Source organism: Hypanus sabinus, chromosome 27 (assembly GCF_030144855.1).
Source record: "Hypanus sabinus isolate sHypSab1 chromosome 27, sHypSab1.hap1, whole genome shotgun sequence".
In the NCBI taxonomy this organism is placed as follows: Eukaryota; Metazoa; Chordata; class Chondrichthyes; order Myliobatiformes; family Dasyatidae; genus Hypanus; species Hypanus sabinus.
In genome coordinates this window covers 25,649,842-25,675,400 of record NC_082732.1, presented here as the reverse complement: position 1 = coordinate 25,675,400, position 25,559 = coordinate 25,649,842, and the positions used below count along the sequence as shown (strand labels likewise).

At 44.6% G+C, this 25,559-nt stretch overlaps 2 protein-coding genes across 3 annotated transcripts in view; one reads left to right on the top strand and one right to left on the bottom strand.

Annotated features, from left to right (window-relative positions):
• LOC132382131 (arf-GAP with coiled-coil, ANK repeat and PH domain-containing protein 3-like) overlaps positions 1–21,411 on the bottom strand; it is a 365,516-nt gene extending 344,105 nt beyond the window's left edge. For both annotated transcript variants that reach the window (XM_059952024.1, XM_059952025.1), the window contains exon 1: positions 20,718–21,411. In XM_059952024.1, the coding sequence (XP_059808007.1) occupies positions 20,718–20,806 (89 nt within the window). In that variant the 5' untranslated portion in view covers positions 20,807–21,411. The remainder of the gene's footprint in view (positions 1–20,717) is intronic.
• Positions 21,412–21,543: 132 nt separating this feature from the next.
• Positions 21,544–25,559, top strand: part of pusl1 (pseudouridine synthase like 1) — a 97,129-nt gene continuing 93,113 nt past the window's right edge. Inside the window, exon 1 of the mRNA XM_059952023.1 lies at positions 21,544–21,826. Coding sequence (XP_059808006.1) covers positions 21,771–21,826 — 56 coding nt within the window. The 5' untranslated portion in view covers positions 21,544–21,770. The remainder of the gene's footprint in view (positions 21,827–25,559) is intronic.

The following is a 25,559-nucleotide window of genomic DNA, read 5'->3' as shown; positions in this document are numbered from 1 at the left end:
TTTTTTTAAAAAATCAATTGTAAGGGATCTGTTGGTCTACCCCACTCGATTTTCGAATCCTTTTAGAGCAGTGTGCATCTAGAAACGTCCCAGAAGTGGTCACAGCCAAGATGGCTCTCAACAGCAACTTCTACAAGCTCATCTAAAAAACAGCTTAATTTCTACCTTCAGTGCCTTTCTTATTCCTTTTCAAGATGGAAGACCCTGACCTGGGGCGGCACTGGAACTTCGGTTCTTTGCAGCCATTTTTCGATATCCCAAGGACACAGCCTAGAAGACGAACATGCCTTCAGGGCTCCGAGGCTTTGTGATCCTGGAGACAAGCAATTCTATGCCCCTGCCACCCACTGAAGCACCAGGGGAGAAAACAGAACATCAGGAGCCGACGGGAGCTCAGTTCTCAGTCTCAGTGTCACCTCTCTGAGAGAGAGAGAGAGCCTGTGGTAAGTTGAATTGTCAGATGAACAATTAGTTTTTGTTGTTTGCAGATCATGGTCTTTACTGGGGGCTTTGCTTGGTGGGCAGAGGGTGCTGATGCTTTTATCATGTTGAAGTAAATGGGGGAGGGTCATTGCTTTGCTGCTGTTTTTGTGTGGGAGGAGAGAGTGGGGGGGGCTATAGGGTTCTAACTGTTCTATTGCCACACTTTCTTTGGGGCACCTGATTTCATGGATGTCTGCGAAGATCAAGAATTTCAGGCTTCAGGTTGCATGTTAAATGGAACTATTGAAATCCCAATCTAATATATCGGCTTTGCACCACTTTGGCTATGACTCATACAGGGGGCCTGAAGTGGGGAGCTCCTGTTACAGGGGAGCCAGAAGTCACACTTTCTCATAGCTGCCCCTGCTGTGTACACAACTCCCAGTGGAGTCAGCAACAACTACCTTGTCCAACTCTGAGCTTGGCCCAGTCCACAGCTCTCACCTTGGGGAGAGAGGACACATTTCAAGCCAGCCTTGATGAGCAAGCACTGACAAGCGTAGTCCTGAGGGATTGCGGCATTGTCAGAAATGCTGTCGGATAAGTCATTAACTCCCTTCCCAGCCCACTTGGATAGGAGTGGAAAAACACAGCCACACCTTTGTCCCAGAGACTCGGCCAAGGCTGCTCCCCAAACAGCATTTCTGAGCTCAGATTCCTTAAAGCTGCTGTTTCTGGGAACTTGCTATGTGAGAATTGGCAGCTGAACTTTGTTGGCACATAAACAGTGACTGCAGTTCGTTCGTGAGCAATTCGTAAATAGTACACAGTCAGGATTACTCATGCCGTACTGATTTGTAGTCATTACGTAGTTATCACACAAAACTCCAGCGCAACTATTGTCAAGCTGAAACCACTGAGGAAGTAACTTCTGTGAAAGTTTTTTAAAAAAAAGAGTACTGAAAATGATCTCCAGAAAAAAGTCAAACTCAGGCAAGGCTCAATTCCCTTACTGGCTGCAGCCAGAAACTGAGGGAGCCGAGATCAGGGGGAACAGTTTCAGACTCAACATCCCTCCACCACCCCCTTGTCAGTGTTTGTGAAACTAGATTAAGCTTTGGATGTAACCAAGGCAGAAGCAGCCCACAGAACAACCAGGACCACTGCTTTCAACGTGCAAGAAGGAAACGCGGATGGTGAAGGGGGAGGGGGTGGACGCAAGGAAATGGATATTTACATTAGGCACGCATGGAAAGTAACAGTCGGGTTTCCCTTTATCAGTTACCTATTACTCATTCCAATTCCAACAGCTTTGTATAAATCAACTGTGAACTCTGTGTTTTAGTCCCATTAATGATACTTAAATGATTCACTGCTACCCATTCTAACCAATCACTGATTTGCCTGAGCAAACTCTGAAATCAATCCAGAATCAGTCAGAAATAGTGAGATTGTCCAGACCTATCGAGCTAGCACAACGGACCAAGGAGCGTGGATTTTCCTGCCCTGTGCAAACATTTACACGATCAATGACTCTACAATAGGACTTCACCTCAAACAATATCCCTAAAACAAAGCAATACAAGATCAAACAAAAACTGATCTCGATGCAGAGCAGTTCTTGAAGTTTACAATAAAGAGATTACATTTGATACTGTACAGAGAGAAGGCACAGAAAGGGAACACAATACTTTTGCCAGCAACTTCCTCTCTCATTCATTTCAAAAATTATTTCTTTTGAAACGCAGTTGATCAGTTGGGAGATTGGGCCAGTCTTTTCGGAAGGCACTCAGTGAAATTTACAAGCAATAACTCAGGGACACGGTAAGTAGAGATCCGCAATGATGGAACACAGCCACCATCAAAGACAAGTTCATCGGATACACTCAACGTCTGAGCTGCCACACCCCTTTAAGGTAGAGGATTTCGTAGATTTGCAGCCTTCTCCATGAGAAGAGCATCAATCCTACATGACAACCCTTTATCCTGAGAATTATCCCACTAATCCTAGAGGAGGGAGTGGCATGGCTTTCGATCATTCAACTGGTTCTTGCGGCAATCCTTATTTTTCCAAGCTGGGAGCGGATCTCTGATGCTGCCTGGGAATTTGGGCAATAGGCAATAACAAACGGTGGTGTTTATATTTTATTTGAGTTAGAGACACAGTGTAGTGTAGGCCTTTCCGGCCAGCAAACCACACCATCCAGAATCCACCTATTTAACCCTAGCCTAATCACAGGACAATTTACAATGACCAAATAACCTGCTGACCAGTAGGTCTTTGGACTGTGGGAGGAAACCAGAGCACCCGGAGGAAACACACACGGTCACGGGAAGGAGATGCAAAGTTCTTAAAGATGGTGCCGGGACTGAATTCTGAAGCCACCGAGCTGTAATAGCATCGTGCTAGCTGCTACACTACAGTGGCACACCAAAGAACATCAGGAATTAGAGAGAAAGTTCGAGCACAGGAGAAGGATGTTCCCAGAGACCTGAGTCAGACCTCTTCCCCTGGTAATCATGAAGCACATTATGTGCCCAAGCCTATAATGCATATCTGTTTAAGATGCAACTTGAAGAAGCTGTGTGGGATGATTGGGTACAAAGTCCCACGGTTCTGGGAATAACACAGTCAGGATTCAAGGAGTGATAGAAAATAAGAGTACTAGAAAAAGAGGAATTAAAATCCAGGGTTTCTCATTATCTTCGCTCCTCTCTCCATTGTGCTGAAGCTGTGAACTGCTTTGACTGCTGGGCTTTGTGTCTGCAGACTTCGCGACTAATATGATGAACTGAGACCGAGGCTTTGGGCCTAATTTGGCCTACTCTAGGGATTTGGATCGAAGGACTAAATTTAGTTTGGAATGCTGCTGCTCGTTTCTATTGTTTGCATGATTTGTGGGGCTTTTCCCCTCTTTCTCTGCACATTGGGTGCTGTTCTCCATTGACTTCTTTCCAGTTTCTTGCTATGTGGTTGCTGTGAGCAGACAAATCTCAAGGTTGTATAATTTATACATTCTCTGATCATAAATGTACTTTGGAATTTGATGTGGGATCTGACAGCACTGCCGAGACAACATGTGGTGGGTGAATTGTGTTTGAGTACGACAGAGCTAGGTGTTGCTTGAATATTGAAGAGTGGGTTCACACGGCACTGGTGAGGCCTTATCTGGAGTGCTGTGAGCCATCTTGTTCTCTGTGTTTTGAGGGTCTGGTCTGGAGTCACTGCAATGTAACCCGGAGCTAAGGGAATGCAGATGAGGAGTCTCAACCCAAAACCTCCACTGTCCATTTCCCTCCTGGCCCACTAAGCAGGCCCTGCATTTTGTGCAGGTTGTGTGGCAGGGAGAAATTCAGTGAAATCCTGTCCCACACACCAGAAGAAAGTCTCTGATTCGCACCAGTATTGGACAGCGAGGAGGCCTGATTGTTGTGAGTATCACCTCCTTGCGATTTTTGTTTTGACTTTGTTGTTTCTAGGCATTGCATCCACTACCGATTTCATTCATGCCCTCGACCACAGGCCCGAACATCACAAACCTAAGAGGTTTCCCCTTTCCTTCCTCCACACACATTTCCCAGCCTGCACTCACCTGTTAAGCTCTGACCCGCGCCCTCGATTTTCCCGAAATCCAAAAGGGGAGCATCTGGTAAAAATCACAGCCTCCAGGGTACGCTGACAAGGCTGGGAACACAGCACAAGTGCAGAGAAACAGGGCCTCTTGGTTATTACAGAACTGTCAGTACGGGGACTACTACTTTGCATCACTGAGCCTCCTAAACTGCTAATCATTCACAGATTTCCCTTGGCGAACACGGCTACAGTCAGAATTATTTTTTTTCTAAAAACCAAGATCAACATTGCCCTTTTCTCTGGTCTCACAATCCTATAGAACCCAAGCAGCCACCCAACAAGCAGAAGACCAGACTCTACTTTTGGAGACATCACAGCAGAAACTGATCATCCCTATCCAATATCCATACTTTTCCCCAACAGAAATGCTCTGAAATACAGCAGTGCATTTGAAATAGGCCCTGCAAGATTCCAAGTCTATTCTGCCACTGTAGAGGATCATGACCGATTTGATCTTGGTTGAACCTTCATGACTCTTGGTGCTTCCAAAGCCCAAAAGTCCACTCATCTCACAGTTCAATAGTTCAATGGGGTCTCCACAATTTTCTGGTAGGGGTGAGCACAAATGAGTCAAAGCAATGGAATTCCTTCTCACCTCTGTTAAATAAGCAAACCCTTGTTCTGAAACTATGTCCCTTGATTTCCACTCCTTCATGAAGGGTTTCATCCACTCAGACTTGGAAGTGGAAGTGGACGGCAGGAGAGGGGACAGTTGTTGAGACAGAGTGCCTTGTTTCTATGACTGTTCTAGGTACGATTAACCAACTGAGCACCATCAAGTGGTACTGAAGGGACAGAGGCCGAGACCAAGCTCGGGAGTGCTTTCACAAAAACATGCTGCATCCGCAAAGCAAACAGCAATATGAAGGACCCCACGCACCCCTCATACAAACTCTTCTTCCCCCTGCCATCTGGGAAAAGGCACCGAAGCATTCAGGCTCTCACGACCAGACTATGTAACAGTCTCTTCCCCCAAGCCATCAGACTCCTCGATATCCAGAGCCTGGACTGACACCAACTTACTGCCCTCTACTGCCCTATTGTCTTGTTTATTATTTATTGTAATGCCTGCACTGTTTTGTGCACTTTATGCAGTCCTGGGTAGGTCTGTAGTCTAGTGTCGATTTTTGTGTCGTTTTACATAGTTCAGTGTAGTTTTTGTATTGTTTCATGTAACAACATGGTCCTGAAAAACATCTCGTTTTTACTGTGTACTGTACCAGCAGTTATGGTCAAAATGACAATAAAAAGTGACTTGACTTGACTAACTGGAGAAAATCTGCTGGAAATCCGAGCAACACACACACACAATGCAGGATGAACTCAGCGGGCCAGGCAGCACCTACAGGAAAGAGTAAATTGTTGACATTTCGCGCTGATATCTTTCATCAGGACAGGAATAAAAAAGGTGAGAAGTCAGAATGAGAAGGTGGGGTGAGGGATGGAAGAGGTACAAAGTGGTAGCTGACAGGTGAAACCGAGAGAGGGGCAGGGGTGAAGTAAAGAGCTGGGAAATTGATTGGTGAAAGAGATAAAGGGCTGGAGAAGGCAGAACTCAGATAGGAGAGGGTAGAAGACCATGGAAGAAAGGGAAGGGGGAGGAGCACCAGGCAGATAAGGAGATAAGGCGTGAGAGGGAAACGGGAATGCTGAAGGAGGGTGGGCAATTACTGGAAGTTTGAGGAATTCTGACTGCTAAGTGTGCTTTTAAATGTTGCTGCTACAACAAAAGAATTTCCCACTTGTTATTATTTATTATTAAATCGATGTTCCTGCCATCAGGTTGGAGGCTACCCAGACGGGGAATACAAGCTCCTCCAACTGAACACTGCCTCATCGCAGCAGTAGAGGAGCCCATGGCCTGACATGTTGCAAGTACTTTAGTGTTTCTGCTACTGGCTGATCGGAAACTGGAGAATACCAGAAAACAGCAGGAAATAATAGCAAAAAAGCAGATACGGTTAGTGGGAAAAAAATGTGCAGAAAAGTTTGGAATATCGGAATATCTTCCCTGATAATTTCACCAGCAGAGCAAAAAGCCAGGACTTGAAATATTACCTCAGCTTTGGGAACCACCCTTGCCTCTGGTGTTCCAGGCACGTAGTTATGAGGGGGTAGGTCCTGAGCAATCTTTGTACAGGTTAAAACAGTCCTTTTGGTAAAAACTTAATTGTATTCTTTTCAGTCTGCTGTCTGAAATCCAGGGAATCCTGGACCCTGGGGATTGTGGTTGGCAGGTTCAGGAAAAGTGGAGTTGAAACTAGATGGAAAATTTCTCTAACTTATCCCCTCCTAATTAACTGCAGAGCTCAAATACCAGATGAGCAAGCCCTCAAGTTAATGACCTAATGAATAGTAACAGCAGGTTAATGAGTCCAGCCCAGTTTCTCAAGAGAACACACACTTGACAGACTGTGAGAGAGAGAGAGAGAGAGAGAGAGAGAGAGAGAGAGAGAGAGAGAGAGACATGGCGGGAGATTTCAACAGTTATTTCCTGTGGAATTTAACTGCAAGGTAATTGTCAGAGTAAACTCCATCCACTTTTACTTGATTTCCAGAACTTTTCTTCCCCCCCCCACCCCCGAAGCACACTCTTTTTTAAAACCATGACCTGCACTTTGATCATGACAATTATAGTGTGGTATAAAAATAAGATTTTTTTTTAAATTTGTTTTGGAAATTCTTCTGGGAGGATGGGAAATATGCAATAGAAAAAGTATTTCAACAGATTGAGAACAATTCCTGTCTTGAACCACTCAGCCATCAGGAACAGCCCGGGGTAATAGACTTTTTAGCGTCTGTTACAGTGGAAGCTCCAATGGTCAGGAAAATATGCACAAGTCAAGGTTACATATTAAGAGTGATTTGTTTCAAAATTTGAGATATTAAGAAGGGAACTGATATGGTGGATGGAAAGAAATTATTTCTGCTGGTTAGGGAGCCTAAGCCCCATCAGAGGTGAAATTGGAGACATTTTCTACATAGATCTATAGAACATAATAGCTCAGGAACAGGCACTTCAGCCCATAATCAGCTAAAAATCACTAATCCCTCCTATCTACACAATGTCGATAACCCCTCATCTTCCTCACATCCATATACCTATCTAAACATCTCTTAAAAGCCTCTAATGTATTTGCCTCTTCCACCGTATCAAGTATCCATCACTGTGAGTAAATGACCCCTCACATCCCCTTTGAACCTATGAACCTACCTCCTCTCACGTTTGATGCATGCCTTCTTGGTATTAGATATTTCAACCCTGGGAAACAGATACTCCCTGTCTACACCTCTCAATCTTGTAAACCTCTATCAGATCTCCTCTTGGCCTCCGGCGCTCCAGAGAAAACAACCCAAGTTTATTCAGCCTCTCGAGACAGCAGATGCCCTCTAAACCAGGCAGCATCCTGGTGAACCTCTTCTGCAGCCTCTCCAAAGCCTCAACATCCTTCCCATAGTGGAGCCACCAGAACTGTACGCAACATTCCAGATGTGGCCTGACCAGATCCAGGGCAGGAAACATTTGGAATTCTCTCCCACACATAACATGTGATATTGTTAATTTTGGGCTGAAAGTGAAAGGTTTAACAAGGAGATAGGGTAGGTTCTTACAGTCAGGTACTGGGTCAATAATCTCAATGCACGGTGGGGCAGAGCTTAGCGAATGAGTGCCCCCCCCCTTTCCCACACTTCCTTAGGTAATACCCCATAAAGGACCATCTAAGCTGCAGATCAGCCGGGCACCACAGGGGCACAGCAAGTTCCACAGCAGTCCCACTGCAATCAGCAGCCTGGGGTCAATCCTGACCTTATCCACTCCCTGGGCTCCACGCCCCCAGGAAGCTGTGCTTGGTGCTGAGCAACTGTGAATGGCCCCTGGTATGGGCAGGCGATGGGAAAACTAGAGCAGAGCTTTGGCCAAGGTATCAGAATAGGCTGCGGGGTGGGGGGAGACGAGATCGATGGGAGCACTCCGAGATGGCACAGACTCATTGGATTTTCTGATCTCCTTCGAAAACCGAGAACATCCGATTGGCAGCACAACAAATAGACCAAAATGGCATGTGGGCCACAAAGCACGGAATAAGTGGGCAATGCAATCTTTATCTTGCACAATTCCTAAAGACCAGAAAGTGAAGTATGTTACGAGCAGCCACCCACACATGTATGACCAACACTTAACAAATCACACACTTGGGCTCCAGCTTCATGCAGGTGGAGTGTGACCGGTGATGGAGGTTCCCCATGGACAACGTCCACAGTCAGTCCCCATAGCAGAACCTGTAGCACGTTTTAGGTTGGATCCTTTGCAGTCTTGGCTTCTGACAACACCTATAAAGTTCAGTCACATTAACCATGCACATTGGTCATACTGGAGTCCTGTACAAGTCCGGAGAGACACTGCCAAAATAGCTAACGGGGCTAAGCTATAAAGATCCCTTTACCCATAACAGCTGTCCAAAGGGCTGAAAAATAGCCCTAGCACTCTGGGCAATCAAATTTCCTGCCACGCCTCATTTCCCATTCACCTGTCCCAGCAGAAATTTAACTGACAGGAACCCCCATCCAATCCGGCAATCAGCTGCTCCCAACTAATGAACTGGTTCAGCAGTGCTCGGCCTGTAACGTGGGAGGAGCGAAACACAAGACCAATCCAAGGAATTCACTCTGAATTTGGCTGATCCGTACAGAGATCATCTGGGAGGACTTGTAGTGAGTCAGCAGCCTCCACGCCTGCCTGGCCGCTTGAAATGCTGAGCTCCTTTTCAGGAAGCTCCAGCCGAGACAATAGAACAGAATAGGCCTGGCAATGTGACAGCTCTATATATACATTAAAAAATATCATGGATTCAGCCCAGTCCATCACAGGCAAAACCCACCCCACCGTTCAGCACATCTACAAGGAGCACTGCAACAAGAAAGCAGCATCCATTATCAAGGACCCCCACTCCCTGTCCTCACTTCTACCATCGGGGAGGTGGTACAGGAGTCCTAGACCCCACACCACCCGGTTCAGGAACAGTTATTACCCTTCAACCATCAGGCTCCTGAACCAGTGTGGAGAACTTCACTCTCCTCAACTCTGAACTGATTCCACAGCCCACAGACTCACTTTCAAGGACCCTACACCGCACGTTCCGGGCATTGTTCATTTCATGCTTTAATTGTTTTTGCAGTTTGCACATTGGACTGCTTTTGCACGTGGGTTGCTGGCCAGTCTTTGTTCGCCTGCAGTTTCTCATTGCTTCATGTTGCATTTCTTTGTTCTACTGTGAATGCCTGCAAGAAAATGAATCTCTGGATAGTATGTGGTGACAAGTACTTTGATAATAAATTTAGCTTGAAATTTGATGCCAATGGAACAGGAGCAGTCTGTGCATCAGTTGTCCCAAACTCCGCACGTCATCTAATTCTACCTCCGTTCAACACCGAGCTAATTGTCATTCGACAGCAAACGAGCGCAGGTGCTGAAATTCTGAAATAAAGTCAGGGGCGCTGGAGACCAACAAACCAGAAAATGTTATTCCAGATTGATTTTTTTTTATATAAGTAGGTTGGCCAATGTGAAAATTCCTCAGAACTTCAAAACGAAGGAGATGATTGCTGCTTGGAAAAGTAACAGGCTTTGTTTATTTGTGAACTGCCCTCAAAAGGCACCCACGTGACACTTTCCCATCACTGCATCTTCTCAGCAGGAACGATAGGATCCAATGATTTGCCCAAAAATACTTCACAATGAGCTGCTTTCATGCTCAACACTGGATCCCCTCAATGTTATTAATACACTGCCCAGGCAAATCGGAAACTCTGCTCACATATCAGATCATGAGTTTCAGCGTATTAATCATGGGCCAGCAGAAAACTGGCAGTCACTTTTAAATTTAGATGGCTGCATTATCAACATGCTGTCAATATCATCCTCAAAATCATAGTCTTGTACTTACAAAGGAAAGGGCACATACAAATCAAAGTATATACAAGTCACCATATACAACCCTAAGATTTATTTTCCTGCGGGCATACTGGAGTGCAGAAGACAACCAACTGTGCAAATGCACATATAAATAAATAGCAATAAGTAACGAGAACCTGAGGCAACAAGACAAAGAATCCTTAAAGTGAGATCATTGGTTGTGGGAACATCTCAATGGATGGGCAGATGGGTGTAGTTATCCCCTTTGTTCAAGAGCCTGATGGGTTGAGGGGTAGTAACTGTTCTTGAACCTGGTGGCGTGGGTCCTGACACTCTTGTACCTCTTACCTGATGGCAGCAGTGAGAAGAGCACAGCCTGGGTGGTGGGGATCTCTGATGATGGATGCTGCTTTGCTAAAACAGCGTTCCATGTCGATGTGCTCAACGGTTGGAAAGGCTTTAGTCGTGATATACAAATAAGATTTATGTACAAAGAGTTGGCTTAATGACATCATAATTTGTTTTCCAAACTGGTCCACTAACACAAAACACACTTTTACACAGGAAACAAATAGATTCACCTTCCGTTTGATGGAGCAGACACTTGTCAGAAGGACATTGTTGTCACTCTGCTGAATAGTCCCTTGCATTAAATCTGTGATCCATAGCTTTATTTTGAGTCTTTTATTTGCATAGTATAGTCTCCGAGAGCCTCATGGCCTACCAATTTGACTGACGGGGGTGGGGAGTAGTGAGGGGTAAATTAGAGTCACCCAGCACAGTAAAAGAGCTGATGACTCACCACATCCAAGCTCAATTCCATTCCCCAGTCCTTAGTCAACAGCCTTCTTGCCTTTGCATTCAAGTACTCTTCTTGATACTACTTAAACATAGTGGGATTCCCTCTCAACTTCTCACTCCTTTCATTAAACTAAGTTGAAACAGCCTCCAAGCAGCATACTACAATGTTATTTTATTCTCAAGTCCACTGCCAGCTTTGGAAACCCTAACTTAATGAAACAAAAGTACCTGACATTATCCGCTTCCAAGGTGATGCCTGACTTAATGATTCTTGTCCTAATTTCTGAACCTCCACGTCTGTGATCTCCTTCACTCCTGTACACTCAGGGACCACTTCATTCAGTACACCTGCTTGCTGATGCAAATACCTAATCAGCCAATCATGTGGTAGCAACTCAGAGCATAAAAGCATGCAGACACGGTCAAGAGGTTCAGTTATTGTTCAGACCAAACATCAGAATCAAAATGCTGATCTCCTGGGATTTTCACGAACAACTGTCTCTAGAGATTGTAGAGAATGGTGCGAAAAACAACAAAACATCCAGTGAGCAGCAGATCCGTGGGCAAAAATGTCTTGCTAATGAGAGAGGACAGAGGAACATGGCCAGACTGGTTCAAGCTGACAGGAAGGCAACAGTAACTTGATGAACCATGTCTTACAATAGTGGTGTGCAGAAGAGCATCAGAATGCACAACGCATTGTGTCTTGAACTGGAAGTTCTACAGCAGCAGGAGACCAAACCAGCTTATGCTCTTGTATGTAATAAAATGGCTACTGAGTATGTGCCTAGAAGACCTATTCCTGCTTTTTGCACCAGTGGCAATCCAGCCTTGGGTAGGTCTCATGTTCTGGAATTTGCTGTAAAGCTTCTAAGATGCCTTTGACCAAGCTTTCGATCACCTTACCTAATGTCTCAAGCTGTTTGATGTCAAATTTCCCTTGCCGTGGGATGCCTTGAACAGCCACAGTACAGGTGGAAGCCATTTGGTTCACTAAGTCAAGAAGTTTCTGAGGGCAATGCCGGCTGCCCACTCTTCTAAAGGGAGGGCTTTCTCCTTCACTCAGCAGCACTTTCAAACCGGAGCCCAGACGCTAAGCACAAAACTCACACCAAACCTCAGCTGCGGGTCTGTCAGAGGTGGATGCGTTCAAATGAGGTGTAAAAGCTAAGATACAGTCTGTGTTAGCAGGTGGATGTTGTTATCTACAGCACAGAGCAAGTTCAAAGTAAGTTTATTATCGAAGTACATATACAGTGGCATGCGAACGTTTGGGCATCTCTGGTCAAAATTTCAGTTACTGTGAATAATTAAGTGAGCAGAAGATGAACTGATCTGCAAAAGTTAAAGACGAAACATCCTTTTCAACATCTTAAGCAAGATTAGTGTTTTGTACAATTTTAGAGCGTTAAAAAAAGGGGAGCACCATGTAAAAGTTTGGGCACCCTAAGAGATTTGAGTTCTCAGTTAACTTTTACCAAGGTATTAGACCTTAATTAGCTTGTTAGGGCAATGGTTTGTTCACAGTCATCGTTAGGAAAGGCCAGGTGATGCAAATTTTAAAGCTTTATAAATACCTTGACTCCTTATACTTTGTCCCAACAATCAGCAGCCATGGGCTCCTCTAAGCAGCTACCGAGCACTCTGGATATTAAAATAAATGATGCCCACAAAGCAGGGGAAGGCTATAAGAAGACAGCAAAGTGTTTTCAGGTAGCCGTTTCCTCAGTTTGTAATGTAATTAAGAAATGGCAGTTAACAGGAATGGTGGAGCTCAAGTTGAGGTCTGGAAGACCAAGAAAACTTTCTGAAAGAACTGCTTGTAGGATTGCTAGAAAGGCAAATCAAAGCCCCCATTTGACTGCAAAGGACCTTCAGGAAGATTTATCAGACTCTGAAAATCCCCCAAAGAAGAATTGAAAGACTCTTAGCTGGTGCAGAAAGCGTTTACAAGCTGTGATACTTGTCAAAAGGGGTGTTACTAAGTACTGACCATGAGGGGTACCCAAACTTTTGCTTCAGGCCCTTTTCCTTTTTTGTTCTTTTGAAACTGTAAAGGATAGAAATAAAAAAAGTAATCTTGCTTAAAATATTAAAGTAATGTGTCATCTTTAATTTTATGCCTTTTGGAAATCTGGTCATCTTTACTTGCTTAGCTATTCACAGTAACAGAAATTTTGACCAGGGGTGCCCAAACTCTATGTCACCATATGCTATCCTGAGGTTCACTTATTTGCAGACATTTACAATAGAATCGATGAACATCTACACACAAAGACAAACAACCAATATGCAAAAGACAAATTGGATAGAAGATGGGTGGATGAATGAATGGATAAGCTCCGAGAACCCATGTTGTAGAGTTCTTGAAAGTTAGTCCATAGGTTGTGGAATCAGTTCAAAACTGAGGTGAGTTTAGAAGCTTGATGGTTGTAAAGCAATACCTGTTCCTGAACCTGGAGGTGTGGCACCCAAGGCTTCTGTACCTCTTTCTTGGCAACAAGAAGAGAGCATAACCTGGATTGTGAGGGTCCTTGATATTGAATGCTACTTTCTTATTTATTTATAAATGGCACGTGGGCATCACAGACAAGGCTGAAGCGTACTGTTCGCAAATCCAGCTGCTTGCAGAACCGTTTCAGAGGACATGAGAGCAGATCACATTGGTCAGTACAAAGTCTCTATTAGATTATAGTGGGCAAGGTTTGGAAAATTCCCTCAACAAATCACATGGATTTTCTGATAGTCCAGCACTTTCATAGCGACCAAGGTAGATATTAGCTTTTTAACTTCAGATTTAAATATTGAAATTCACCAGCTCTTCATATAAGCAATCATGTCATCACAGCGAAGGCTACAGCAGACTACAGAATTCCTTTAATGCTACATCTTACCGAGTTCCCAACCAAGAAATGTGGGGGAGGCCAAGTATTAGACACCAACATGTTACAAACATCAACCCTAGTGTGGTTTGCACAATCCTTTGAGAGTGGCTCCTCCGCTGTTGTTAAACTGTTCACAGGCATGGTGTTTGTTTTAGATCCACGATGATAATGCATGATGGAACACTCAAGGACTTGTTATCTCCCAACTTCGAAAAGGAAGGTAAATAAATTCATCTTCCACTTTATGAAGATGCAAGATTAAACAATTGTTAATCGAAATAAGACAAATCTCCTTCCTTGCCAGTTGGAGACTGCAAATATTATTACTCAGTTGCATTGGCATGTGCAGGCAGACACTCAACGGTTCACTTTATTTGTCACACGTACATCGAAGCATACAGTGGAATGCGCCTTTTGTGTCAGACCAAATCAGCAAGGGTTGTGCTGGGCAGTCTGCAAGAGTTGCCACGCTTCCAGTGCCAGCAGAGCACGTCCACGACTCACTAACCCTAACCGTCCTGCTTTGGAATGCAAGAGGAATTTCTTTGTTCTACTGTGAATGCCTGCAAGAAAATGAATCTCAGGGTAGTGTATAGTGGCATATATTGTACGAACTTTGATAATCAATTTACTTTGAGCTTTGAAACCAGAGCACCTGGAAGAAACACACAGGGTGACAGGGATTACATACAAACTCCTTACAGACAGCGGCAGGAATAGAGCCCCAGTCTTAAAGCTGGTGCTGTAAAGTGTTGTATGAACCACTACACCACAGCGTAACCCACAATGGCATCCAAGCACGTGAACTTTTCAGATAACCAACTCCTGAACAGCTACTATCTTTAATGGGTTTAAAATCTGCGACGCCACTATTTTCCTCTCATTATCCCATGAAAAGACCGGTTTGCACGGAGTGGTCTTGACCCCAGATGTACACAGGGACATCGGAAACATCGTGCCTGCATATCCTTCAGGAAATGAAATACAATAGAAAAAAAAAGGCTGAGTACCCACTCGATTCTATTTAAATTCACTCCTTATTCCTTCAGGGATTTCCAGTCATAAAAGCTGCATGTGATAATATACATTATCCAAGCAAGCAATACATCAGAATTATATAGGTTGCAAGGGTTAGAATCAGGCCATTCAGCCCAGCTTAGCTTTACTGGTCTTCATATTCCACCACAAGCTTCCTCCAACCTTATTTTATCTAATGTTGTCAGCGTGACCTCTTGTTCCTTTTCCTGGATGTATGTACTGTTAACTGCACCTGTGTAGGCTGTTGTACCTTCTTGTGGTAGGTAGCAGGTTCCACAATCTTACAGTCAGCCTGTGAAAGAGTTCAAACGTTTATGCATGCTGGGAGAGAGGGTCCACATAAACAGTCTCTGGCAGGACGAGTTCCAGTGGCCTCTTTCTCCCAAGTCGATTTAGTCATTACTATTTTTGCTGCTTCTAATTAAATTTCGACGCTTTTTACGCTCGTTCTCTTAGAAAGAACGGCAATGCTTTACAAATGGACTGCGCAAGACTCCATCAGGAGGGCAGTGAAGGACAAGCCAAGACAGAGTCATGGTCATAGAGCACTGAAACAGGCCATTCAGCCCATCACGTCCGTACTGATCATCGGCAGCCGTCGTACTCTAAACCCACTTTATTCCCCGCACAGTCCCAGTCACCCCTGCCCCTCTCTAATATATCATAGGCAAATTACAGAGGATAACTACACTACTAATTTGTATGGCTTTGTGACCTGTAGCAGAAAAAGGAACACCTAGAGGGAACCCACATTGTTCACAGCAAGAACCTGCAAACTTCATACAGACAGGCAGCACCAGAGGCCAGGATGGAACCTGGACTACTGGAGGTATGAGGCAGCAAGCCCACAATAGCCAGAGTACAGCTGCAAGGTGTAATCCCACAACTGGTCTTATAGACAAAAACATTTCCGAAGAAATTAGGTAGAGAACACAGCAATTACTTAGCAAAGATGACCCAATACTAACATCTCACAGAAGTCAGGGTTGGGCATTAAACACCGACTTGGATGTTTCTGAATAAAACTAAATATCTCCACTTCAATCCCTTGTCTGCTCTTCCCTCTACCTTTTCTAACAGGTCACAGATTTTAATTTATGTCATTTATTTTGCCTCAAAAGCTGCCATGGGTGCAGAAGTTTCCATTATCTTGTAACCTGCTTAAGAATAAAAACAGCCATCTTTCCCATTTATTTCCTTGTCATCTCAACCCACACACTGTCGGTGCTGATTAGTCACTAAGTGAAAAGTTGTGGAATATTAGCCTCTATCCGACTAGTCCGTGTGCCGGCAAACCTCTTTGTAAGCAGGAAGTTGTAAAATTAGTCAGCTCCATCTTGGGCACTGGCCTCCGTACATCTTCAAGGAGCGGATGACTCAGAGAGGCGGCGTCCATCATTACAAGCCCCGTTACCCAGGTGATGCCCTCTTCTCATCGCTATCATCAGAAGCAAGGTACAGAAGAAGCCTTGAGGCACACACTCAGCAATTCAGGAACAGCTTATCCCCCTCTGCAATCCAATTTCTGAATGGACATTTAACCCACTTTAAAATATTCACCTTCTTTAAAATATTATTTCTGTTTTTGCACTATTTTTAAATTTAATTATTTAACACACAATTCCCCCTTCTCCAGCCCTGTATCTCTTTCACCAATCAACTTTCCAGCTCTTACTTCACCCCTCCCTGTTTCACCTCATCGCCTTGTTTCTCCTTCCTCTCCCCCCACCTTCCAACTCCTCCTCGGGACTGGAGAAAAAAAGGTGAAGGGTCTCGGCCTGAAAAGTCGGCTATTCTCTTTTCCATAGATGCTGCCTGGTCAGCATTTTGCGTGTGTGCTGCTTGGATTTCCAGCACCTGCCGACTTTCTCTCGTTCCTATACTGACCGTAATTAATTTACTATATTATCATGTTTTGCATTGTACTGCGGGTGCTATGTCAACAAATTTCACAACATATGCTGGTGATGTTAAACCTGATTCTGATTCCTTCTGGTAACTAGCCAGTAAACACTCTTAGTTCCCCCTTTCTGGAGCTCTGGTACCTGCCTGAAATGCATTATTTCAATCGTGGCCAAAGCCAATGCCTTTACAAATTCAACATTACTCCCTTTTGTCCAAAGTAAATTTATTATCAAAGTATGTTTATGTCACCATAACCAACCCTGAGATTCATTTTCTTACAGGCATTTACAGGAAAATAAATAGAACTAGGAAAAACTAGACATAAGCAAAGCCTGACAAGAACCCGATGTGCAAAAGAAAACAAATTTTGCAAATAAGGAAATAAATAAATGTTACAGAGAACACGAGTTTAGAGTCCTTGACTGTAGAATATTCAGAGTTGAGGTGAGTGAAGTTATCCATGCTGGTTTGAAAGCTAATGGTTGCAGGGTAATAACTGTTCCTGAACCTGGTGGTGTGGGACTCAAGGTACCTCCTGTCTGATGGTAGAAGGGAGGAGAGCACGGCCCGGTGGTCGATGATGGATGCCTCTTTCTTGAGGCAGCGCTCCCTGTAAATGTGCTCAAGTTTAATGGCTTGCATTTAAAATTTAGAATGACGCTCCACATTTATCATACTTCCAGCCAGAGATCAGTCTCTGGGTACCTCCAGGTCTCTCAGTTCCTCTTGATTAGGTTGTCCTGCTTTCACTCACGTCTCAGCTGCACTAACATCTCCCGTTACCAAGCCGTGTCATCACTCTGACCTTCCCCTATCTCGTCGAGTTATTAATGTACATTAGCAGAGCCCGATATCACTCCTCACGTTCAGGACCAAACTGCTAATGTCAAACAATTCCCTGTGGATGGTCAAGTTCAAAAGGTTGAATGACTGAAAGCAGCTGCAAAGGGGAGGCCATTCGGCCCATTATATATATATTATACACACAGACACACACACACATATATAGTGCTCAAGACTTTTTCCACAGTACTGTAGCAATTTTATGCATTGTACTGTATAAAATAAAAACTAATTTCATTACATATAACAACACCCACAAAATGCTGGTGGAACACAGCAGGCCATGCAGCATCTATAGGGAGAAGCGCTGTCGATGTTTTGGGCCGAAACCTGACGAAGGGTTCTCCCTATCAATGCTGCCTGGCCTGCTGTGTTCCACCAGCATTTTGTGTGTGTTGTTTGAAGTTCCAGCATCTGCAGATTTCCTCGTGTTTGTATTCATTACATATATGAGTGATGATAAACCTGATTTTGGTACGGGTCTCTTGTGGACTGAAGTGGGGACAGGGAGAGGGTAATCATGGTTGGAGAAGGGGAAGGGAGCGGGAAGCACAAAGACATATTGTAATGGTCAATAAACCAATTATTCTGAATCAAACGACCTTGCCTGGTGTCCCAGAGCTGGGTGTATCTGCACCCGTACGCCCTCCTTCTCTGCCCTGTCCCACGGTGCTCCACCCTCACCATTCCCAACACCCTTTGCTCCCGCCAGATTTACAAACTCTCTACCCGCTCCACGTTGATAAGTACAGTACGGTGCAAATCTGTGGAATGTATTGCTCTGCGGCAGCGATACAGCGGAATTCATAAATAATGCTACTACTACAAGTGACAGTAAGAAATATATATCGTGCAAAGAGAAAGAAAGTGCGGCAGTGTTCATGATTTGTTTAGAAAGCTGGAGGGGGAGAAACTATACATAAAATATTGAGCGTCTATCTTCAGGTCTTGTAACTCCTCCAACTGAGAAGAGAGCATGTCCTTGACGGTAAGGGTTAGGGTCCTTAATGATGACTGCTGTCTTATTGAACATCGAATATTAAATACGTCCACAGTGGCGGGGAGGTTAGTGCCCGTGAGGAGCTGAGTGAGTTGACAACTTTTTCCCAATCCCGCGCTTTTCCCCTCCATACCAGACGGCGATGTAACCAGTCAGAACGCCCTCCGCTGTACATCTGTGACAGTCACCAACCGGGACTGAACTTCAGTTATAATCTGATGTCTCTTTCGCAAATGCGAAGGAATTAACCTATAACGGAAGAGGTCAGAGAGAGATGCAGGCAGATGTCTCATCTCACCCCCAGAGGAGCAGAAGCCAGTGGAGCTGGCCAGTGATTTAAATCACGACGGAAAACCCTGTTCGGAGAGGACCTGAAATCCAGAGCCCCAGGTTAGATTACACAAATCTTGTTGAACGCAATTCACAGGAATTCCTGCAGGGAAAAGCATGTGAAATATTGATCGAACAGGAGGGGCAGCAGTAGAGGGATTATGGCAAAAGGGATTCAGTGCTTGATATTCCAGAGGTGGAAGTGTTGACGGATGAAAATGCCGGATCAATCTCTGGAGGAAGAATGCTGGTGACAACCTGAATGATGAGCCAGAGTTGTCGATGGAATCGGACGCTGCTGTGATTTAAAAACTTGCCTCATTTCTGTAGGATGCATTGGCATCCTGGGGTCAATACTGGATGCTTACTGAAAAAAAAATAACTATTATATGAAAAGACTCGGCCACTGTCCTGAGGAAGAAAGGTGGATTTGAACTAAGTTTATTAGATGGAAGTTTTTAAGACGGAGTGGACATAGAGAGGTCAGTTCCTTTTGTGAGGAAGGCGAGTTCATCCATACAAGAAAGTCACCGACGGTCCAAATAAGGAACGGATCAGAAATGTATTGGTGCGAACGTGGAAGCTGTTGGCACACGGAGTGGTTTGAAGCGAATATCGTCAATTAATTTAAGTGGAGGCTGGACGAGCAGCGGGGAGAAGGGGTCAGGGGGTTACACTGATGGATTTTGCTGAAGGTGAGAAGAAACTGGAACGGAGCAGAACGTGAACACGGAGTGGGTGCGCCAAGTGGTCCTTTCTGGCCCTGTACAATCCTTTGTGACCTCCACATACCCATGACTTCAACTTATTTTGCACATTTTCTCCACAATGACTAATTCGTGACGGAGTAAATTTCCAACGGTGGTAAATTCAACCTAGACAACATGAGCAACACTTAAACAAAACACATGAGGTAAAAATATTTCGGTACACAACTAAAGACACTATGGTGCACAGAACAGGACTGGTGTCCGTGATTATGCCCTTTATTCCGCGGCTTCCCTGATCCTCGTCAGCCAGCCCCGCCACTCCTTCGTCCCTCTCCTGACATTGGATCCCAGGCCACACCTCGTCATCGAGTCAAAAGCCACTTCGCTGACAACCGTTTGGCAAACGGACAGAAATGCGGTTACACTGAATGCTTTCAATGGAAGTTCACTCGGAAATGATGTACGGCTGGGATTCTAATCGAATGAGAAATGGCGCCTCTACTCTTTTTTTCGCGGTGACTGCACGCTGTAACTGACAGCAACAATGCCACATCTCCAGTTACGGCTAAACGCTGATTTCAACAGCTCTGCTCCTTCGGACAACGCTCATCCTTCGACACCGTGCATCATAATTTAACAATAGAGGGAAGCTCGCTGCCCGCTCGCGTTCACAGATTAATTTGGACAGATTAATTATCCCTGAAATTGGTTGGCAATTCGTCACAGCCGATGGCAACAAATTGCCTGTACTTAGCCCGGCGTTACTTGAAAAGGGCGATTTTTTAAAAAAATGAAAATTTCCCATTCTGGCATCCTTAACGCGTTTTGGACGGGATCTTAGACAACGCTCAGTTCCGCCATGTCATTCGTTACCAAAAGCCCGATTTCTTTAATGAAACTTCTGTCACAAAACACTAATGCAGCATCAGCACCTAATCCCCCCTCACAGAACTGAATGTCCGAAACACAAAGCAGCCACAGACATTATTCTACGCCCAGTTTTTCCTGTGAGGAACGGCGATGCTTCTAAGCATCCAACCCTTGTATTCACAACATATTCAGATATTCCCCCCCCCCCCCAAACTAAATACAGCACAACATCATACGGAGTCAGGCGGATTTGAACAATTAATGGGTTCAGCATCGGATACAACCAACACCTTATTGTGATCTAATCGAATCAATGAACCCAGCGAAAAATACCATACACGTCCAATGACTGCACACCCCTTACCTGAAACGAGGGGAGTCTTTCACACACTCTTCAAAATCCACTGTCATTTTGATTGTATTTTTCTCTCTAGTTTGGCATTCACCCTTCATTTAGGCTGTTCATCGCCCAATTTGAGAACGGAAATGTGAGGACTGCCTGCGACCGGTTTTTGATTTAGTCCAAAATGGTAGGAACGATGCGAATTGAAGCGGAGACTCCCAGAGCCATTCTCTCGCTCTCTTTCCTGGGATACGAGTCTCCGCCAGCCGAACCCACGCCTATGGAGCTGTCAATCAGGCACGGAGGCAACGCCCCGCGGGCTGCAAGCTGCTGTGGCGAGTACGGGCAACCATCTTTGATAAAGGCAAAGGACAGCCGCTTCCCCTCACAATTTATATTTAAAGTTTCCTGCACTAGGTGACGGGGGGTAGATGTGAGGGTTGGGGTGATTTGAAAGGAGGCACAAGACGGACGGATCGTGGAGCAACGTGCAGGAGTATCAGGCAAGAATTGGCCACAGCTCCCGCCCCCACCGCCGGGAGTGAATAAGCCAGATAGAGCCGCTTAATTCAACAGACTCTGCTCTGGAAGCAGACAACATTTTCAGATTCAGATTATCCGAGACTGAGCGCCTCAGGAACGGGCGTTAAAATCCTACAGCCCCTCTATTACCATGTGAGGCGGCTGTGCCGGTTCCCCGCTAAATTCAATAGCGGCTTCGCTTTGGCGGTCCCTGAAAGACGCCATCAAGTACGCGACGCGATAGTAGAAGGACCCTGAATACACCCTATCTGCCTCATTAGGGGAAAATGTTCAAGCTGTGCAAAAAGTGCCTGCTTAAATTTGTCCCAATCATTAAAGAAATACAGCAACAGAACATGGCAGTTAATGATACCAATCATGTCATGTAGAGGAGTGATGTGTAATTCACATCATTATTATATACAGTAGCTTTACTGGGTCTTTTCCTTTCTCACAGGTGTTTATTGCCTGGCCATAGGGCCTAGTGAACTTGCGTCGCTCCTGGACCGGAGAGCGGGCACCGAGGAGAGGAGAGGCGAGGCGGCGCGGTCGATGGCGGTGACCGCGCGGTACTTGATCTATTTCCAGTACTGCGGCACCAATTACAGGTGGGTTACGGGCGCCACCTTTCAGAAGAACTCCTTCGTGAAACATTAGCATAACTCTCTGGTCACACTGAGGTTGATCTTCGACCTGGTCTCGGTCCCCTGGGGGAGGGGATGGAAGTATCACACCGCCCCCGAAGTTCATACAAAGTAGAAGCAGGGGCAGTCAACTGGCCTCTCAACGCTGCTGATCTGCCATTTTTATAGCAAGAATTTATCTAAAACGTCTTAAAAATAATTTTTAAAAAACTTTTCTTCCACCACCCCTTAGGGGAACTGACTTTTAGAGACTGGGGTCCTTCAAGAGAAATAAAACGCATCGTTTTCTCTATTGAACAGGAAACTTTTGAACAGTGATCCTCCTATAACACAAAACACCATCTTCACATCTGCCCTGTCAAGAACCCTCAGTCTAGCCTGGTCTTAGAAAGACAGATTTTAGTTTCATAAGTCCTTTCTGAACGGATTCCATTTCATTGCTTTCCATAAATAAGGAAATGTAGTCTCACCAGTGCCTTATATAACTGAAATATAAACTGCTTACTTCTCTGTTCAATTCTCCGGCAATAATTAATAATTAGGAAAATAATGAATTCAAAGGTTACTTGTATCTAATACTAATCGTTGGTGAATTATGCACTGGAACACAGAGTTTTCTATTATTAGATAATTATTTTTTCTTTAAATTATTATTGAGATACAGTGTGGCCCTTTGAGCCTCACCGCCCAGCAACCCCCTCCCTGATTTAACCCGAGCCTCATCATGGGGCAATTTAGAATGACCAATTAATCTATCAACCAGTAAGTCTTTGGATTGCAGGTGGAAACCCATGCAGTCACAGGGAGAATGTACAAACTCCTTACAGGTGGCAGCAGGAATTGAATCAGCGTCATCTATACTCTAAAGTGTTCTGCAAACAACTCTACTACTGTACTGCCCTGCATTCCAGTGGTCTCCAATCTACCATCTTTCAGAAAATATTCTGTTATTTTCCCACCAAACTAACTACACAATTTTTAACATTGTACATCATTTTCCAGAACTTTGCCCAACTATCTATATCCCTTTGTAGCCTCCTTATGTCCGATTCACAACTTACTGTAAATGCCCGTATGAAAATGAATCTCGTGGTGATAACATATATGCACTCTGTAATAAATTTTACTTTGACAACTCTTCTACCTTTCTTTGTGTCAGCAATAAATTCAGCAACCATACATTTGATGTCCCTATCCAAAATGTTTATACAAATTATACAAGATGTTATAGACTCAGCAGTAGCCCCCTGCCCCTCGCCATTCTTCTATCTCTCTATTTCCTGAGGAGACAGGTCCTTCAACATCTGCCGGACGATGCTGAGGATGTTCTACGAGTCTGTGGTGGCCAGTGCTATCATGTTTGCTGTTGTGGGGGTGGAACTGGACTCTGATGGTGGTGTCTGAAAAGAGGATGCTGTCCAAGTTGCATGCCATCTTGGACAATGACTCCCATCCACTCCATAATGTACTGGTTAGGCACAGGAGTACATTCAACCAGAGACTCATTCCACCAAGATGTAACACTGAGCGTCATAGGAAGTCATTCCTGCCTGTGGCCATCAAACTTTACAACTCCTCCCTCAGAGTGTCAGACACCCTGAGCCAATAGGCTGGTCCTGGACATTTCCACTTGGCATGATTAACTTATTATTATTTAATTATTTGTGGTTTTATATTGCTATATTTCTTCACTATTCTTGGTTGGTGCGGCTGTAACAAAACCCAGTTTTCCTCGGGATCAATAAAGTCTGTCTGTCTGTCTACTTCCAGTGGCACAATCAGTTGGGCACCTCTTTCGGAGCAGATAATCACAGTGCATTGCAATAATTGTAGTTTAAGAAGAGATTTTGTTCAGAGCAGATTGTTCCATCTTATAAAACAATCTTGTTTAACAAGCTCCTTAAATATTTTAGGAAACCCCAATAATATTTCGTGGCCCAGTACTATCGGAATGTAATCTCTGCTGCAAACACAAGTAACTCTGCACACAGCAAGATCCTACAGCTATGAGAAGTGGAAAGCTATTCAGTGTTCATGGTAATGGCTGCAAAATAGGTAGCCAGGAAAGTCTCCTCCTTCAAGTAAACAGATTCTTGCCCCTTCCGCTATTCCCCGCTCTGGTCTTTTACATCTTCTCACCTGTCTATTACTCACCCCCGTATCCGCCTGATCCCCTACTCCTCTTTCTCTGATGGTCCACTCTCCTCTCCTTCTTTTCCAGCCCTTGATCTTTCCCACACACCAGGTTACACATATCGCCTTCCAGCTATCATCCTACCCCTCCTCTTGGGCCCTTAACTCCCAGTGGACCATAGGCCACTGATGACCTCTTGTCTCCATTGCCCAAAGTCGATGGTCTGGTTGGAGTTCATCAATGTTTCTGTAATCCATTCTATCCACTGTACTGGGGATTGGCCTATACAGCTTCTTCAGAACCCTGTTGGCTGACATTACCCATTTCCACCTTTCACAACGGGGACATAAGGTTGGACTTTGAAGAAAAAGAAGAAGAACCCTTAACTCAACAGTGGAGTTATCGGGGCACCGTCGTGACGGTGTTTCCACAGCAAGCTATTCTTGTTTTTACAATGCCAAGTTGCTAGCTCGACGCTCAACCCGACTTGGATTCGAACTCGGGAACCTCCACTCCGGAGTCCGGCACTGATATTATTGCGCCACCAAGCGGGACGTTAGACTTTGAGAGGCCTCCTGTCTCTCCCTCCACCTTTTTATTCTGGCGCATTCCCCCTTCTCGATCCTGAAGAAGTGTCTCGGCCTGAAACGTCGACTATCGATCCATTTCCATAGATGCTGCCTGAGCGGCTGAGATCCTCCAGCGTTTTGTGTGTGTTGCCAGGAAAGTCTGCCACTCTTTTTTCCCTGTTGTTCCATAATTCCAACCTCAGTGTCTAGCAGAGCCTGGTCCTCCCTCTTATTGGACCAAGACATTGCTTGGTCAAGGCCACGAGGTCGCTGGCATCTAAAGGCTATCCAACACTAACAAAGAGCTAAAGGAAAGAAATACTCAGTGCCGAGGAACTATCTGGGACAGATAGAGTGCACAGTGCAGAGGAAAGGTTTACATCCAGATGTAAACATTGAGTGATCCATAAAATTATTCAGTATTGTGCTCAATCTCCAGATCCTTTCAACTTTCACTTTATCAGAGTATTTATCCAATACTTTTGAGGTATAGTATAATATCACTGGCATATGTTGTGAAATTTATTGTTTTTGTGGCAGCAGTGCATAATTTAAAAACTGTGAATTATATAATAGTTAAATAAGTAGTGCAAAAAATTGGTGTTCGTGGGTTCAATGTTCATTCAGAAATCAGATGACAGAGGGAACGAAACTGTTCCTGAATTTTTGAGTGTGCCTTCAGGCTTCTGTACCTCCTTCCTGATGGTAGCAATGAGAACAGGGCACATCCTGAGTGATGGGCGTCCTTAATGATGGACGCTGCCCTTTTGAGGCACGGCTCTTTGAAGATGTCCTGGATACTACAGAGGCTAGTGCCCATGATGGAGCTGACTAAGTTTACAACTCTCTCTAATAGCAAGTCCAACTCGGTTCTAATGTCTCAATGCATAACATAGATTTTCTTCCTGTTACCTTTGTTCTTTTATAAGTCACCTGAACTATGTGCCTTCTGGTTAGTGACTCATTAGAAGCACTTTGACTTTCTTTATTGTAT